At 31.1% G+C, this 18,716-nt stretch overlaps 1 protein-coding gene and 1 pseudogene across 2 annotated transcripts; both read right to left on the minus strand.

Moving 5' to 3' along the window:
* Positions 1-11,606: 11,606 nt before the first annotated feature.
* On the minus strand, positions 11,607-13,702 carry LOC107424411 (putative pentatricopeptide repeat-containing protein At1g56570). 2 transcript variants are annotated; one of them, XM_016034213.4, is made up of 2 exons: positions 13,215-13,702; positions 11,607-12,898 (listed from the first exon to the last, which is right to left on the minus strand). In XM_016034213.4, exon 2 carries the CDS (start codon positions 12,852-12,854, stop codon positions 11,904-11,906), a length of 951 nt encoding a protein of 316 aa, XP_015889699.2. In that variant the 5' UTR covers positions 12,855-12,898; positions 13,215-13,702; the 3' UTR covers positions 11,607-11,903. The 2 variants fall into 2 exon arrangements, with proteins under 2 accessions (XP_015889699.2, XP_060673003.1); XM_060817020.1 differs by having other exon boundaries at positions 11,607-12,799; positions 13,215-13,700.
* A 2,857-nt stretch (positions 13,703-16,559) lies between these two features.
* On the minus strand, positions 16,560-18,235 carry LOC112489592 (pentatricopeptide repeat-containing protein At2g16880-like; annotated as a pseudogene).
* Between the last annotated feature and the right edge of the window lie 481 nt (positions 18,236-18,716).

Here is an 18,716-nt window from a genome sequence, read left to right on the forward strand (position 1 = left end):
GACAGATTTACAAATATACTACTCGATGTCGGATAATTTGTGTTGCCGGATTGATCGCTAATTATAGGTAAGGCGAAGTGAAATTATCTATACAAATATGTATGCATGATACCAAGTATATATAAAATGGGAAAATAAACCAGATAGGAACAGCCACGAGGCAGCAAATATTGAGGTTGAAATGTGTTATAGTTTTGGGCCATGCCCATATGTGTGAATAATTTTGGGCTTTTAATTTTCTTACGGGTTGGTTGAAAGAAAACATGAGGATTTTGATCATTTTTTATTAAATAAAATAAAATAATATTTTTGAACATGGAGGTTGAGAGTTTTGAGGATTTACAATTCTATGTTTGAGATGTTGTTGCTTTCATGTAGTCTCCAATGTTCTTTTCAATTTTTTACAATTTTTAAAAAAATAGAAAAAAAGTTGGGTTTTGAGAAATAGGTGAAACCACAGAGAAAACTAATGACGGTGTTAAAGTAAAAATACACTAATAGTTCGAAGAGGAAAACTTCAGAGGTGCTTGATCTGAAAGTTTTTACATCCATTATATCTTGGGAGATGTTTGTCACAAAACTTCTGTGTCGATGGGTAAAAACATCTTAAGGACACTGTAGTACCATATAGGCCTTGGTCAATTTTACGAATAACAGACTATTAATAAGGATCTACAGGTTCTAAAATTTATTTGATTATTTTATGTAATCTTATTTATTTTACGTTATTTTTTCCACATGTATTTACATATATATTCAATTATATTTTCCAAACAATCTTATGACTTTTTTAACTATTATATATGTATATATATGTGGAGATTTGATTTATTTATTATGTTAATTGATTATTGTGTATATATGTGCTTCACCACATGTTTACCGGTTGGAACAAAAATTATATATATATATATATATATATTTATATTATTTTTTGTATATAAACCCGTAAAGTGTATTTTAATTGTGCATTTAGATAATTTTTTTTTATTAATCAAAATTTGTATCACCCAATCAAATTGTGTACATGTTTTTATTTGTTTGTATATGTGGAGTTATGATCTTGTACATGTTTTCTTTTTAATCTTGTTTGTTTCAGTTAAGAAAAAAAATTATCAAACCCATGAGGTTTACAGGTTTAAAAATTTTTGGGCAATTATTATATTTTGTTTTAAATCAAAAAAAATTTCCAAAAACTGAATTGCCCATGAATTTCTAAACTTTTTGCTGTATTTCCCGCATTTTTTTTGTTGCCAAAATAGTGGAATTTGGCTGGAAATTTGAACTGGATAGGGAAAACCCATTTACACGAAAACGGGTTGAGAAAACCTGGCTGGAGGCTGATGACGAGTCGAAATTCGGGTTAATGGGTCAGAAAATGGGTTTGGATAGGATTCTGGGTCAATGGGCCTGAATTTTAAAATTCTGTTGGCTTTGGCCCAGTTTTAAAGTCCAGCCCGTGGTTAGAACAGGCTACTGTTCAGCCCAAGATCCAAGTCCGATTAAGACCCAGGCCCAAGAGAACAGTCCGATTGAATATGGGCTCGCCATGTTTCGCAATGAGAGAGAGACACATGGCGAGATGAAACACTGACAAGTGCCGCATAGTGGCAAGGCGACGTGGCGCATTGATTCGAGGCCACGTGTCGGGCAGGCAAGCTGCCAAAGAGAAAGAGGAACTAGGCACAGGTGATGGAGGACATTACTCGAGAGGTTGATCACATTGACCTTAATGCTGTGATCTCTGGTGTGAACTTGGGGGGATCTAATCCTAGAGGGTGGTGGATAGATACTGTTGTGACCCACCACTTGTGTTCGGATAGGAGCATGTTCACTTCCTTCGAACCAAAAAAGAATGGGAAGAAGTTGTTCAAGGGTAACTCCGCTACCTTGGAAATCCAAGATGACTCTGAATAATGTACTGTATGTTACAAATCTTCGTAAGAATCTAGTATCTAGATCGCTGATGAGCAAACATGGCTTTCGCTTAGTATTTGAGTCAGATAAGGTTATTTTGTCCAAATTTGGGATGTTTGTAGGAAATAGCTATGTAGTTAATGGTCTATTTAAACTTAATGTAATGACTGTAAAGCCTAAAGAAATTAATAAAGCTAGTACTTCTTCTGTTTACTTGCTTGAGTCTTCCATTTTGTGGCATAATAGACTAGGAAATGTTAATTTTAATTCTCTACGGAAGTTGATTAACTTAAATAATATTCCCATGTTTGAAATTGATTGCTATCATAAGTGTGAAACTTATGTAGAAGCAAAATCAACGAGGTCATCATATAAAACAGTTGATAAAAATAATGAATCTTTGGATTTAATACATAGTGATATATGTGATTTAAAATTCTTACCGACTAGAGGTGGTAATAAGTATTTTATCACCTTTATTGATGATAGCACGAAATATTGCTATGTATACTTGCTTAAAAGCAATGATGAGGCTATAGAGAAATTTATTCTCTATAAACAGAAGTTGAGAATCAACTCAACAGAAAAGTTAAAGTGATCAGAAGTGATCGTGGTGGAGACTATATAACTCCATTTGAAGAATATTGTGCTCAACATGGCATAATACATGAAATAATTCCTCCATATTCACCACAATCAAATGGTGTGGCTGAATGGAAAAATAAAACTTTGAAGGAAATGATGAACGCAACGCTGATAAGTTCTAGAGTACCTCAGAACTTGTGGGAGGAAGCCATTTTGTTGGCGAATGACCTTTTAAATAAGGTACCCCGGAAAGATCAGGTAAAGACACCCTATGAGTTGTGGAAGGGAGAATAACCCTCTTACAAATATTTACGAGTGTGAGGGTGTCTAGCCAAAGTAGTGCTACATACATCTAAGAAGGTGAAGATAGGTCCCAAAACTATTGATTGCATTTTCATAGGATATGTACAGAATAGTAGTGCATATCTGTTTATTTTGTATATGTCAGAAATTTCTGATATTCACAATAACACAATAATAGAATCGAGAAATGCATCATTTTTCGAACATATTTTTCCGTATAAAGTGGAAGAAGGATTGAGTTTATCTAAACGAACTTACGACGCTATCAGTGATAACAATAATGACAGTGATTGAGAACAAGAGAATGAAGATGAGACTGAGGTTGAGATTAGACGTAGCAAAAGAGTAAGAACTAAAAAATCCTACGGTCCGGATTTTCTTACTTATATGCTAGAAGGTGAACCTCAAAGCTTCCAAGAAGCTGTAAATTCTCCTGAAGGGAATTTATGGAAAGAAGCCGAAAAAAGTGAGATTGATTCTATTATGCAGAATCACACTTGGGAGTTAGTAGATCTTCCTCCAGGTTGTAAACCTTTGGGTTACAAATAGATTTTTAAAAAGAAGATGAAAGTAGATGGAACAATAGATAAATAGAAGGCAAGACTTCTAATTAAGGGATACAAGCAAAAAGAAGGCCTTGATTATTTTGACACGTATTCTCCAGTAACAAAAATAAATTCCATAGGGATGGTACTGGCGATTACTGCATTGCGGGATCTTGAAGTATATTAAATGGATGTGAAAACAACCTTTCTGAATGGAGATCTAGATAAAGAGATTTACATGGAGCAATCTTAGGGTTTCACCATTCCAGGACAAGAAAAGAAAATTTATAGATTTGTAAAGTCCTTATATGGACTTAAACAAGCTCCAAAGCAGTAGCATCAAAAATTTGATAATGCCATGCTAAATGATGGGTTTAAGATAAATGAATGTGACAAATGTATCTATATAAAAGATACAGAGAATGGATATGTCATAATATATTTGTATATAGATGATATACTCATAGTAGGTAGTGACGACAATATGGTCCGAACTACAAAAGCCATGTTAAATTCCAAATTTGACATGAAAGATATGGGGCTTACAGATATGGGGCTTGCAGATGTGATTTTAGGTATGAAAATCATGAGGACTTCGAATGAAATCATTCTTAGTCAGACCCATTATATAGATAAAATACTGGCTAAATTTAGTAATAATGATACTGGAATAGCCAGAACACGCATAGATTTAATTTAACACTTATCCAAAAATAAAGAAAAAAGTGTACCTCAAGTGGAATACGCTAGGGTATTGGGAAATCTGATGTACTTGATAAGTAGCACTAGACCAGACTTAGCCTACGCAATAAGTAGACTAAGTAGATACACAAGTAATCCAAATGAAGATCATTGAAAAAGGATCGTTAGAGTACTAAGGTACTTACAATATACTCATGAATACGGACTGCACTATACAAGATATCATATTGTATTAGAAGGATACAGTGATGCAAATTGGATATTAGATATCAAGGACTCAAAGTCCACTAGTGGCTATGTGTTCACATTAACGGGTGCAATCGTGACATGGAACTCCTCAAAACAAATTATGATAGCTCGATCGACGATGAAATCTGAGTTTATTGCATTGGATAAATGTGGTGAAAAGGCAGAATGGCTACGTAAATGTTTAGAGGACATTCTGAGGTAGCCTAAACCTGTGCCAGCAATAAGTTTACATTATGACAGTCAATCTGCAATTGGAAGGGCACAAATTATTATGTATAATGGAAAGTCTAGACACATTCGTCGTAGACACAATTCCATTAGATAGTTAATCTCAACTAGAGGTATCTCAATAGACTATGTAAAGTCAAAAGATAACATTGCGGATCTGCTAACCAAAGGGTTAAATAGATAATTAGTTGAGAAGTTATCAAGAGGAATAGGATTGAACCCCATGAATAAAGTCGATACGATGGAAATCCAACCTAGTTTACCTGAAATCCCAAGATCTAGTTCAATGGGAGAACGCAATTGTAAAAACTGATCTAGATCACTGTGAGGGTTAATCTTCTGTCCATTCTTATGATGAAACAATGATAGAAAAATGTTAAGCATAAAGTATGCCTTTAATGGTTCCTATAAGTGTATGTGGTAATCGATATATAGTTATGCTAATTACTTTGGAAATAGGAATCACCTATGTGAGAGAGAAGAGTGGCCGTTTCAAAGGAGAATTATTAAGGGTATACTCCTTTAGAAACTCTCGCAGAACTAGGGAGGTATTCAGGGCCCAAATGAACATAACAGTGAGAACTGAAGTGTACCAGGAGGAATCATGTGTGGGTTATGTTGTCATTTATATAAAAGATGAAATGGGTCAAAGATATCGCATCTACCATAAGTCAGTAAAGAAGATGTAGTCTCACAAGGGAAGGTTCAATGAGCAATATCTATCTATCCTATGCAGGTTCCGACTGTAGAACTTTACCACCGGAGTCTGTTTAGTTTTAGAACTCAAATCATTCATGTGGGGGATTGTTATAGTTTTAGGTCCAAGCCCATATGTGTGAATGATTTTGGGCTTTTAATTTTCTTACAGGTTGGTTGAAAAAAAAAAATAAGGATTTTGATAATTTTTTATTAAATAAAATAAAATAATATTTTTGAACGTGGGAGTTGAAAGTTTTGAGGATTTACAACCCTATGTTTGAGAGGTTGTTGCTTTCATGTAGTCTCCAACGTTATTTTCAGTTTTTTTACAATTTTTGAGAAAATACAGAAAAAATTGGGTTTTGAGAAATACGTGAAAACAGAGAGAAAACTAGTGACGGTGATAAAGTAAAAGTATGCTGATAGTTCAAAAAGCAAAGCTTCGGAGGTGCTATATCTGAAAGCTTTTGCAGCCGTTGTATCATGGGAGACGTTCGTCACAAAACTGTTGCACCGGTGGACGAAAACGTCTTAAAGACACTATGGTACCACATAGGTCTCAGTCAATTTTATGAAGAACAGACCATTAACAAGGATCTACAGGTTCTAAAATTTATTTAATTATTTTATGTAATTTTATTTATTTTGCATTAATTTTTCCACATGAATTAACATATATATTCAATTATATTTTCCCAACAAAATGCCCTTTGTATGAAGCCTTACATATAGGTTGGTACATATATGTAATTAACTAGCTAGCCACGTATGGCTTGGAATATAGAATGGTCCCCGACGGTTGTTTCCTGATGTGTAATGATAACTAATCCTCCAATCTTCCGTATAACAAACAAACCCAAATAATAATAATAATAAAAATCTTCGATCTAATAGGAATTAAAATATAGTTTGAAATATAAAAATCATATGTATTTGGCATATAAAATAATGATTTATAATGGTATATAAAATTTTTCAAAAGGATTAACTATTATTTAAAAAGGGAAGTATGTAATGCATGATCCATTACTCTAGCTCCAAAGGAGCATCTTTACATGAATCAATACTAACTACTTAGTTAGCGGACCTTCAATTTCGAGGATTAGAGTAGAAGAACTATGTAACAACGGAGAAAAATTTCATCGAAGCAAATGCCTTAGTTCTTCTTCATATTTTTAGTATTTTTCAAATTATAATAATATAATAAAGTAAGCACACTTTCCTTGCCCATTTACATTTATGATTTTTTATTTACATTTATGGGGAATCTAGCTATGGAGGCTATGAATTGTTAATCTTATGAAACTACTATTTTACTTCTCTATTATTGCATATACCAAATTGGCCATGCGCCAAATTTTTGTTTTGTAAATGTCTCTTCCTTTGCTAGGGTTTGCATGTTTTAGTCCATACAACACCTTCCTAAGTAGACTAACTAGATGTTAAGAAATTAATCAACCTAGCAAAATGGCATGTAAACCTCCTCATTTAGTTTGCTTTCAAAAAAGCACATTTCTTATAAATTTCATTAAATAATAATAAATTAAGTAGGTTATAATTTTTTTTCTTAATAAATAACAATATTTTTTTTGCTTAAATTATAAAATAACAATATTATGGTAATATTTTAGCCCTAAATTATGATTGGACTAAAGTGTTACAGACCAATAGTTTGAAGCATAATGTGAGCAATTTTAGGAGGTAAATGCATATTTTCTCGGTAAAAATATTATTTAAAAAGAATAAGAAAGAATTTCTTTTTTCTTTTTTTTCTGTAGAGTTTCAATTCAAACATTTATATATACAACCTACAACAACTTTCCATCCAAATAACTAATAACAATAATTAAAAAAATAAAAAAATAAAAACATAACTAACCTACAACAACATAATTGGTGCATGCCCACACTTGGGGTATGGATAATTTGTTTTTATATTTATAAATTTTGCATTTTAGAGCATTTTTAATCGTTGATGTGAATTTCTATATATGTAGCAGAGAATAATATTGATATATAGGTGGTAAAAATGGACAATCAAAAAAAATATTATTTTCCAATGATATTTTGCAAAAAAACTATTGCTGACCACTAATCATTATTAATGAATTTCATATTTTATTTATTTATTTTTTTTTGTTTAGAAATAAATTGACATTAGAAAAACAAAAAAAAGGCTTTTGTTCAAAAAAGAGTATGCATTAAAAGCCTCTAAAAATAAATATTCAATTTAACAATGTTTCAATGATATTAATTTGACATTTATTTTAGATATTAAATTTAGAGAATATATATATATATATTTCTAAATACCGCCTATATTGCTTATTTGTTATGTTTATTTTCACAATATATATCTCCATTTGAGATGCTTTTATACTCTGTTTAGGATTGATTTTGTAACTCTAAACTGGTTATCAAAGAATCTAAATCTATTTTCATAGTTTGGTAAATTTAGAAATTTTTATTTTACAAGAATCTATATTCTCTAATAACTATTTTTAATAATAAGTAAAATACTAACTTTTGGGATTTTTATTTTAGTTTCTTTAATTATTTGTAATTAACATACCAATTTTAATCCTTATTAAGAAGTTAATATCATTTTTGTCTAAGATTATTTTGTATTCTACTGAGCAGAGTTATGAATCTATTCTACTAGATTTTTTTATGCCAGTGGATTAATATTAAAAATTAATATTCCTTTTTTTTTAGCCATTGATATATTACAAGAAATAGGTATGATCAACTTTTTTTATTCTTTATTTATTTTTTAATTAACGAAACTTTTTTCATTAACAAGCTTTTTTCTTTTTTATTTGTTCAATTTTACAATACTTATGATGAAAAAAAAATTGTATTAAATATTTAGCTCATATTTGCTATAGCTTCTACTTTACTTTTATTTCTTTTTTAACTTTTACGGAAGTGCTTCTTAAAAAAGCTACTTTTCATTAAGATAAATTAGAAATGCTATTGGAGGCCAAGCATAGTTTTTGAAAATTATTCAAATACTTTTAGAAACAGCTCTAAAACTTCAAAAGCTGCAAAATTATATCAAATATGGTCTACATATAACACAAAAATAATACTACAACTAAAAAAAGGGTAATAAAAATATATTTTTTAGTCATTATTTATAATAACAACAATTAAACACTTTTATTTATCAAACACTCAAATAATAATTTTGAATTATACATTATGAAATAATAGTTTCTTAAACACTTAACTGAATTATTTTACAGTGGATGATTCTTTTTAGAGAAGTTATTTTCACAATTCTAAAATATCTCTATACAGAATCATTTTTTACACACTACAATTTAAATATATAAAAAAATATAAAATAATTTTATATATTATTTCTAATAGCTAAAATATTCACAGTTTATAAAATCTTAATCAAGCCAAAAAATACATTTTTTTCCACAAATTGCTTACAAATCTAACACCATTCTACGAAAAATTTTCACATCATTTTTGGACGAACTAATACTTATGGAAACTCCATAAAATTTTATTTACGTTTAGAATACTTTTGGACAATGGAAATATATATTTATTGGAGTGTTCGGTCTTAAATTTATAAATGTCTCTAAAGATATTCAATGGTATACTTCTAAACACATTTGAGACATTCAGTCGTATATTTTTGAATATATTTGAAACGTTTATATCTGAAGACGTTCAATTGCATACTTCTAAATGCATTTAAAATATTCAGTCGCATACTTCTAAACATATATGAGATATTCATATCTAAAAATGTTTAATAACATATTTTTAAATAAATTTAAAATGTTCAATCACATATTTTTAAACACATTTGAAATGTTCAATCTTATACTTCTGAACACAAAAATGTTAAATATCTTTAATAATAATTTTAGATAAGGGTAAAAATATATATTTACAACGAAACCGTATAGAATTCGTTGGGTAATACAACTAGAACTTTTCCAACATTTTTTATAAGCCAATAAAAGTCAAAGTAAGAGATATTCAAATTGTCAATAACTTTTATTCATTTTTAAAAATCCAAACTTTTATAAAATTTGTTCAAAAATGAAAACTCTTCCCTTACAAATTATTTCCCATGCACCTCAAAAACTTTTACAAACTTCTCTCAAACCTTTTAACATTACAACTATTTTTTTCCCCTCCAAGAGAGCGCATCCCTTTTTTTTTTTTTTTTCCCAAATTTTCATGTTGATATAAATATGAAAAAATAAATAAGGAATTAATAATATTTTTTTCATCTAGTTTGGCAAATAAATATGCAAATTTCATGCTTAGATCACTGTCATTCATTAATTTTCTTTATGTTGTTTTTATTTTACTTTACATATCCCACTGAAGCTCTACCTTAGCTCTAATTGGAAAAACTTTTGAATTTATTAAGTTGTGGTTATTCTTTTTCTTCTATTTATCTATTTTACTATATGTTCTACATCAAACAATTATTGTTTTTTAATTAAAAAAAAAAAAGCAAAGATAAAGGTAATAATTGAATATATAAATATATATATATATATATATATATATATATATACAGTTCTAATCCAGTTGATTTTTTAAAATCAGGATACATTTCAAATCAGTCAAGCCAAATCGGTCATTTTTATTTTAACATGATTTTTTTACAATTATATAAAATCAAGATATTTTAATTGGATAATTATAATATATATATACATATATGTATATGTATATATATATATATATATATATATTAAGGGAATATATCATTTACACTCCTTGATGTTTGAGATAGATACAAAAGTATTGCTCAAATTTCTAATAAATTATCCACCCCTTGGTGACAAGCTAAATTACCTTTGTACCTTTAATAAAATTAAATTACCTTTAAATGGTTTATTCCTTTTTTTCTCTTTTTGCAAAAAAAAAAAAAATTAAATAAATAAAAAAATTGACAATATTGTAAAAATTAATTCGTAAAATTGAAGGTTTTGTTTATCTATATTTTAATTAATTTTATTTAAACTTTGTGATAGCTTTTCACTCAAAAAAAAACCTATGTGATGATTTTAGATAGGCTATTCTAAGTGATAATTTCTCAACTATATTTAACTAAATGTATTAAAATGTATTATAACTATAAAATATATTTAAATTGAATATATTTGTCAAATACATTACTAAAAAAAATTATGTAATTAAAATTATCATTCACATAGTCCAAAAAAAATTTAATTGAAATTAACAAAAAAAAAATTGAAATCTTCAAATTAATTATTGCAAAAAAAATGAATTTAAAAATAATTTAACTTTAACAAGGATATGAAAGTAAATTTAAACTACTCAGGGAATATAAATGATTTTTTTTAAATATGTGATTTTTATATTTACTCCAAACTTCAAAAAGTGTAAATGAAATATCATTTTTTTTAGTATAAACATATATATAGAAAAATTCTACGGTGCGGACAGTCCGTATATAAACTTCAGTATTGAGGATGGTTTTTAAAGAAACTGTCATCAATACTCTTTCCGTATGAGTATTGACGACAGTTTCTTCAAAAATCATCGTTAATACTTGAATTCTGCTTGCGGACCGTCCATAATAGATAGACTATATATAAGTATATATAGTATTATTGTGAGGGACATCGCTCAGTGAGTGGCTCATAAAACATATTTAGCAATATATTTTGGAATGTTCAATAGTAAAAAATTTACTGTTGCATGTCCCACAACATATTCACAAGATATGTTTCTTCCACCATTCAGTGAACGATTTCCACGACAATAGCAATTTCATATATAAATAGGAAAATTCTACGTTGCAGATGGTCCACATGCAAACTTCAGTATTGACGATGATTTTTGAAAAAACCATCGTCAATCCTCTCTTTGTATAATAGTATTGATGATGATTTTTGAAAAAACCGTCATCAATACTCGAGGTCCGCATGAAAACTATCCGCACCATAAATGGATTTTATATATAGATATACATATTGAAATGTAATTTGTACTTTGGATCAAAAAAGAGTCCCTACTTACCATCGTGTTTTTTTTTTTTTTTTTTTAACTTATGCCTAGTACAAAAGTAAAATAGTTTTTGTATTTTTATGAATTTTTACTCTATTTTTTTTACAAATGATTTGTTATTTTTGAGTTGACTCATAATTTTTTTAAAAATATTTTATTGTCGTGAGAAACATAATTTTATTAGTATAAATTCTACAATATGTATTTAGAAATCAATAAAAATTTATAAATGTCTATTAAAAGAATCTATAAAAATTAATAAGTCATTCATAATTCTAATCAATAAAAATCTATAAATGTCTATTAAAAGAATCTATAAAAGTTAATGAGTCATTCATAATTCTGTAACACTCTATAAAGTTAATTAAATCTATCAAAAATCATTTATTTAAAAAATCAATAAAAATATTTTAAAATCTAGATTGAATACACTTTTGAGAAAAGCTAAAATCAAGCTTGTTGAGCTAAACCCACTTACCCATTTGCTAGACTCAGCCGCCTTCCATAAAGCTTATTTTCAACCCTTTCCGCCATTTCCACCTTCACATGGTGCTTACAAGCTCCCACAGAGCACTCCATAATGCCTCATCTGGTTCCAATTCCATCCCCAAAATGTTTTGAGAAAAGCTAAAATCAAGCTTGTTGAGCTAAACTCACTTACCCATTTGCTAGACTCAGTCGCCTTCCATAAAGCTTATTTTCCACCCTTTCCGCCATTTCCACCTTCCCATGGTGCTTACAAGCTCCCAACAGAGCACTCCATAATGCCTCATCTGGTTCCAATTCCATCCCCAAAATTAACTCCTCTGCTTCTTCGACCCTTCCTACCCTTCCCAACATATCCACCATACATGTATAGTGCTCCAAAATAGGCCTTAGCCCAAACCTCCTTTCCATCATCTCAAAGTACAGCCTTCCCTCTTCCGTTAACCCCCCATGACTACAAGCAGTCAAAATTGTAGTAAACGTCACCCCATCTGGCCTTTGTCCCTCGCTTACCATTTTCTCAAACAACTGAAACACCTCGGCGAAACCCCCATGCATGCCATAACCAGCCATCATTGCTGACCATGAAATCTCATTCCTCTCTGGCATTCCATCAAACACTTTACGTGCACCAGCCAAATGACCACACTTTGCATACATCGTGATCAATGCATTTGAATTTGCCATGTCTGAGCCAAACCCATGAACAAAAACAGCCCCATGAACTTGTCGACCAAGCCTCAAGGATGATAACCCAGCGCAAGATTTGAGCACGACAGGCAAGGTGTGGCAGTCAATGGGCTTGTGGGAAATTAGCATTTGGTGGAAAAAGGAGAGAGACTGGGAGAATAATTTGTGAGAGGAATAGACCCGAATGAAGGTGTTGAATAGGAAGGTGGGTTGGCGTTTGGCAAAAGAGAATAGAAAGTTGGCTTGGGGCAATTGGCCACAACAAGCATAGGAACATATGAGCTTGGTTCGAATGAAGTCATGACGGGCAATGCCAAGTGTTAATGTCTGAGAATGAATTTGTTTTAGGCTTTGAAGGTTCTTGGTGGAAATGCATGCTTCAAAGAGAGTAGCATAAAAGGGTATTACTTCACGAAGGGAAGGTATAATCATATAGCCAACAGGGAAGGAGTCGATCAAATAAAATCTAGGTACAGCTAGAAGAAAATGAAGATAAACAGAAGCACAAGAGAAACAATATTTTTTAGCAAAAAAAATCAAGGAAATAACTATACATGTATAGAAAAGCATATAATTATGTAAATCCTCATCCAGGAAAAATTTTACAATTATATAGTTCCTCCTCATAGCAAACCCAATTTACACAATTATATGATACAGCAACTGAGGAGGAAAAGAAAAGAAAGAACGAAGAAAAAACCAATGTGGTTGTACGCATTTTTTGAAAAGAAAAAAATCAATTTCTAAAACTGATTTTAGAATTTGGGTTAGAAAGAGAAGGAGGAGAAGCACCTGATGTAGAACAGAAGGTTGCTCTGCAGGCACTAAGGTTGCTTCTTCTTCTGTCTTTGCAAAAGGGCACATTGGAGGGACACGGGGGATGAGTCTGGGTTTGGGGCTGAAAGGGAGAGGAAGAAACAAGAGAACTGGCCAGCGTTTATAGCATCATAGGTGGCGCATCTATGGCTGGCGTGAAGGCTCGGCTCATGGAAGGAGTGGAGGGTTCATGAGTTCATGAAATTGTGGAAGAGTTTTGAGTTTCTTATATATGTTCACCTCCCTAACAAAACGCACGTTTCGTTAAAATGATTTTGTAAAAGTTAAATTTTTTTGTTAAAGCTTTAAAAAATTGTCAGGCAACATTCTCACTTTCTATATAGGATTTTGATGTCTTAACATTGCAAGTTTATTGTGTGTTTTCGCTCATCTAATTGAGATCCTAGATTGGGCAATTTCCTTAAGATAGAGCATCCCTTGATGTGGCTCTACGCCTCTTGGTCAGCCCATCATCAGACTACTATAGACAGCTCTACTTAGAACTATGCCTTTCTGTGTTGATTCTTTGAAAATAAGTAATGCATCCATTGATCTGCTCCGAATAAGCTATAAGCTTCAATCATATTCCTCTGTAGATTTGCGGGTCATCACATGATGCAAGATGGAATAAGAATTGTTGCAAATTTAAATAACCTTCAAAAACTTATCAAAAAAGAGGAAATCAAATTCTAAAGTCTAAACTTTGATTTGGAATGACCTAGGATGAAGATGGGTTTATTTGCCTTTCAAGAATACTAGTCGCTTTAGTTTTATTTAGTTTCTTTCTTTAATTATAATTATTTTATTATTTTAGTTTTCTTATGTTTTTAAAAACTTTTATTAATTAGTTTCCTTATTTAATTAGTTTTCTAATTATTTTGGTTTTCTAATGTTATAAGTGGTTTTTTTATAAATAGGGATATTTGTAACTTTTTTAGACAATTAATTAATAATACAAGTATTTTTCTAACATTAATTTTCTCAATGCAAATCAAAACCAGATATGATGCTTAAGGATTTTAGTAGTGACTAAGAAAATTGTTCTAGTATGATATTAGAGCCTATCTTTTAATTTTCAGTTCTCTTTTCTTCCCTACCTATCCTATATCATATTGGTATCAGAGCCAAGGTTTTCTAGTCTTTTCTTTAATAGTATCACCTCGTGAACACGGTCTGTGAATAGTATTTGCATGAATAGTATTCACTTAAGCTGTACCCTGCATGAAAAATGCCTAATTATCAAATTGTTTTATTTATAGCCTAAAAAAAGGAAGTGGTAAGTAGGGGATCTAAAAATAATTTTAGGGGCAAAATAACTGACAGTCAATTTGAAAAACTATTTATTGGTATGGTATAACAAGTGAAGTATCTTAATGCTTGGATTAATAATATTGAAGCACAAATATTTTGGTCTATTAGTTCTTCAACTAACAATGAACAATATGAGATTCTTGAAGCCAATGGTGACAAAAGTCAAGAAAAGCAGCTAGCAAAAACAACTTCTCCAATATCCATTCTTACAACTCAACAGACATCTAATTGGATGAGAGATATATTTCAATCGACACATGAACGTCACAATACTTTTGAGGATATCATAAAAAGGAAAAAGATTGAAGTACTAGATTTTGAAGGCAAGGTAAATCCAACTAAATTTGCTGATTCGCTTTCTTCCATTGAATAATACTTTGATTGGTATGATTTGGATGATAATCGGAGGGTAAGATTTGCTAAAATAGAACTAGTAGGTCTTGCTAGTTGGTGGATGGGTGTTAAAGGAGATAGAAGGAGAATAGGACTCCTACCAACTGGTACTTGGTCGAAAATGAAAGCTAAATTTTGGAAAAAATGCATACCTACATATTATTATGACAAATTATATGAGCAAGCAATTAACTTGAAGCAGAATAATATGTCAACCGTGGAATATAGGCAAAAATTTAATGAATTGAAGACTTGAAGCCAAATACTTGAAAATCCAAGGCAAGCACTTGTAACATTTAAATCTCGTTTGAGGATTGACATTAGAAAGGAACTCTTAGGACAACCTATCTACAAGTTGGAGCAAGCTTTTCAAGTTTCTTTGGATTTGGAGGAGTATCATGTAAGTTCCATGAAACCTAATGCAACTATAGCAAAGCAACCATCTAATCATGCTACAAAGTCCAAGGAATCTACTTTTGATATTTCTAATTTTAAAGAAAAAGGCCATAAATGTTTCAAATGCAAACAGTCTAGTCATATGGCATATAATTGTCTCAAGAAAATTTATATCTTGCTATAAAACATAAAGAAAAACCAGATAAACAAAAAGAAGAGGGTAAAAGGAACTTTGACTATGGCATCTATAATCCACATGATTTGGAAGAAGAAGATGAAGTAGATGCTTTATTAAATGTTGTTGTTAGACGTTATTTCTCAATTCGAAAAGATGAAAAGGAAGATTGGAAGCATACTTCTATTTTTCAAATGCTAGTTTGTTGTAGAAATCAAGCACAAAAGCTTATCATAGATGGTGGTAGTAGCCTGAATATTATTTCGGTATCTATGGTAGAGCGACTAAAACTTCCTATTGAACCACATCCACATCCATACAAAGTCGTATACTTCAATTCCTATTCCGAACCACATCCACATCCTTATAAGGTGGTTTGGATTGATAATACTTCAATTCCTGTAACTCAACGCTGTTTTATTTTTTCTTTTTTCATGTGGAGTTTATAATGCTTCTATTTAATGTGATGTGATTCCAATGAAAGTAACACATATTCTTCTTGATCATCCTTCATTTTATGATAGAGGAGTTTCATTATGGGAAAGAAAACACTTACTCAATCATGTTCAATATAGAAAAGTTGTATTGAAACCTATAACGGTAGATAACTATAAGGTGGAAAAGTAAAGTAAAGTCTCAAAAAACTCACAAAAACCACAATACATCCGCAACAAATTCTATCCAATAAAGAATTTGAATAGGAAAGTGAGGAAAAGTTTATTGAGCTTACGTTCTTCGACTACCTGATTTTACAAAGAATTTTGAAGTAGTATGGGAAGCATCAAATAAAGAAATTGAGGGTACATTACTCAAGAAGGATATCCTATTGCATTGTTTAGTAAGAAGGTTAATGAAAACGAGCAAAAGTATTCTTTTTGTGACAGAAATTCTAAAATCCAATCCAAACTTCTATGAGCAATTTCATGCTATGAACTTACCGAGGTCGAGTTTTCTAAGCCAGGGAAAATTAATGCAAAATGGAAACAAAAAATTGTTGAAATTGGAAACACGTTTGAAAACTTATCAAAGGAGAGGAAAATCATATTCTAAAGCTTAAACTTTGATTTAAAATGATTTAGGATGAAGATGGCTTTATTTGCCTTTGTAAATACATCTGGCTTGAATGATTTCTCAACCATCTTATTGTGAAATTGAAATGCTTTTTCAATATCCCCTCTCGGAAATAGCCATGAATAGTTGTATTGTGCATAGTTTCATCAAGCACTAGACCAGTCTCTAAAAGTTCATTTAACAAGTATACAGCTTGCTCAATTTTTCTATCTTGGTATTGTCCTCCAATTATAGTGTTATAAGTGACAACCATAGGAATAACTTTGCTTTCCTTCGCCTCATCCTAAAGCTTCAAAGCTTCATCCAATTTAAAAATTTTAATATATCCCATTATCAAAGTTCCGAAGATTGACTCCTTCAGCATATAACCCCACCTTTTGGCATTATTAAGCAACTTATATGCCTCATTAAGCTTCTTTTCCCCACAAAGCATATGAAGAACATTTTTCACGATAAAATTGTCCATCTTCTAACCTTTCCTATTCATCTCATCCATCATCCTAAATGCTTCTACCATTTTCATCGATTTACAGTATGCATTTATCTAAGTACTATAAATAACACAATCAGGACAAAATCAACTTTCTTCCATTTTCCTCACATTGTCACTTGCTTCATCCATCTTCCCTTCCTTACATAACCACTTCAGTATTATATTATGAGTAACTCCACATCCATTTCATTGATCAACCTCAATGCCTCCGAACTTCTTGTCCACTCAAAACACCCATTAATCAATGTGTTATAAGTGACCACATCCTCCAACAACTTCCAATTCTTCATCTCGTATCGCACTTAAAGGTTCATCAATCTTACCTTCATTACATAACCCATTAATCAACATGTTGTAAGTCCATATATATTAAAAAAAAAAAAAAAAAAAACTTTACTCTGCACCATCAACTTGATTACCTGCGCCACCTCCTTCAACCAAACCAATTTACAATAAGCAGAAACCAAAATATTATACGTGTTCCGATTTGGCATCAATCCTCTATTTTTCATATCTGATAACAACTCTCTTACCTCTATCAATTTCCCTTTCTTGCATAACCCATCTAATATTGTATTATAGTTAACATTATTAGGTGAACAACCAAACTCAGATATCCTCCTCAACAACTCAAAAGTATCCTTAAATATATTCTCTAAGCAACTCCCATATATTAAAATGTTAAAAGTATTAATATTTTGGTTAACCTCTAATCTAACCACATATTAAAAAACACCTTTAGACAGGAAAATTGAATGGGAAGAAGGGTATTTCACCGATGCATTGAGAAGGGTATTACAAGTGAGCAAATTAGGTTTGAAACAATACCATTTCATCTTGTTGAAAATCTCAGCGGCTAAATGGGGTTTCCTTGAATGCACATAAGCACCAATTGACATGTCCAAAAGGGATTTGGAAGGCTTAGGTAGAACCCACTGAGGGTGGAGAGATGGTTTTGGTGATCGGAGGCAATGAAGGAGATAAAAAGAGACTTGGCATCCAAGAACTTGTTATAGGCGAAGAGAAAGGGCAAAAGGGTGAGAAGGGGTTATGGGATTGGGCTAGGGAAGATGTATGAGATTGGGACCATTTGTAGAAAGAGAGAAGCGTAGTGGGGTTGGAAGCTAGGGTTTTGGAGGAAAGGATGGAGAGGAGGATTTAGTTGAGGTGGGGGATGAAGGTATTGAGGGAATGGAGAGATGGGTTTTTGGAAGAGATGAGAATGATAATTATGGATTTAAGTAGATGAGGTTCAGTTGGTGGATGGGTTATGGTGGAGAAGATACTAATCGCTCCCTCTGTAAATCAACAGCAAAAAATATAAGTCAATAGCAGAAACTTAAGCATCCATTAATTATTATATTTTGCTCTAATAGTCACAATTTTTCTAAAATGGATAAGAATTCACATTCTGATCATTCTAGGAACTAATTTAGAAGCCCTATTCTCCTTCATCCCAGTAGAATTACTAATATATCCTTCACGCTCTGACCAATCTACAATTAATTTTTCATCTAGTTTATACTAAAAGTTGAGGTGACTTACTGGAGGCTTTATTTCATACATACTTACCTACAAAGAGACACATATATAGATGATAAAAATATTTGGGAGAATAAGTCTCCCAAGATTCAAAAGA

This window comes from Ziziphus jujuba, chromosome 1, assembly GCF_031755915.1.
Source record: "Ziziphus jujuba cultivar Dongzao chromosome 1, ASM3175591v1".
NCBI classification, from domain to species: Eukaryota; Viridiplantae; Streptophyta; class Magnoliopsida; order Rosales; family Rhamnaceae; genus Ziziphus; species Ziziphus jujuba.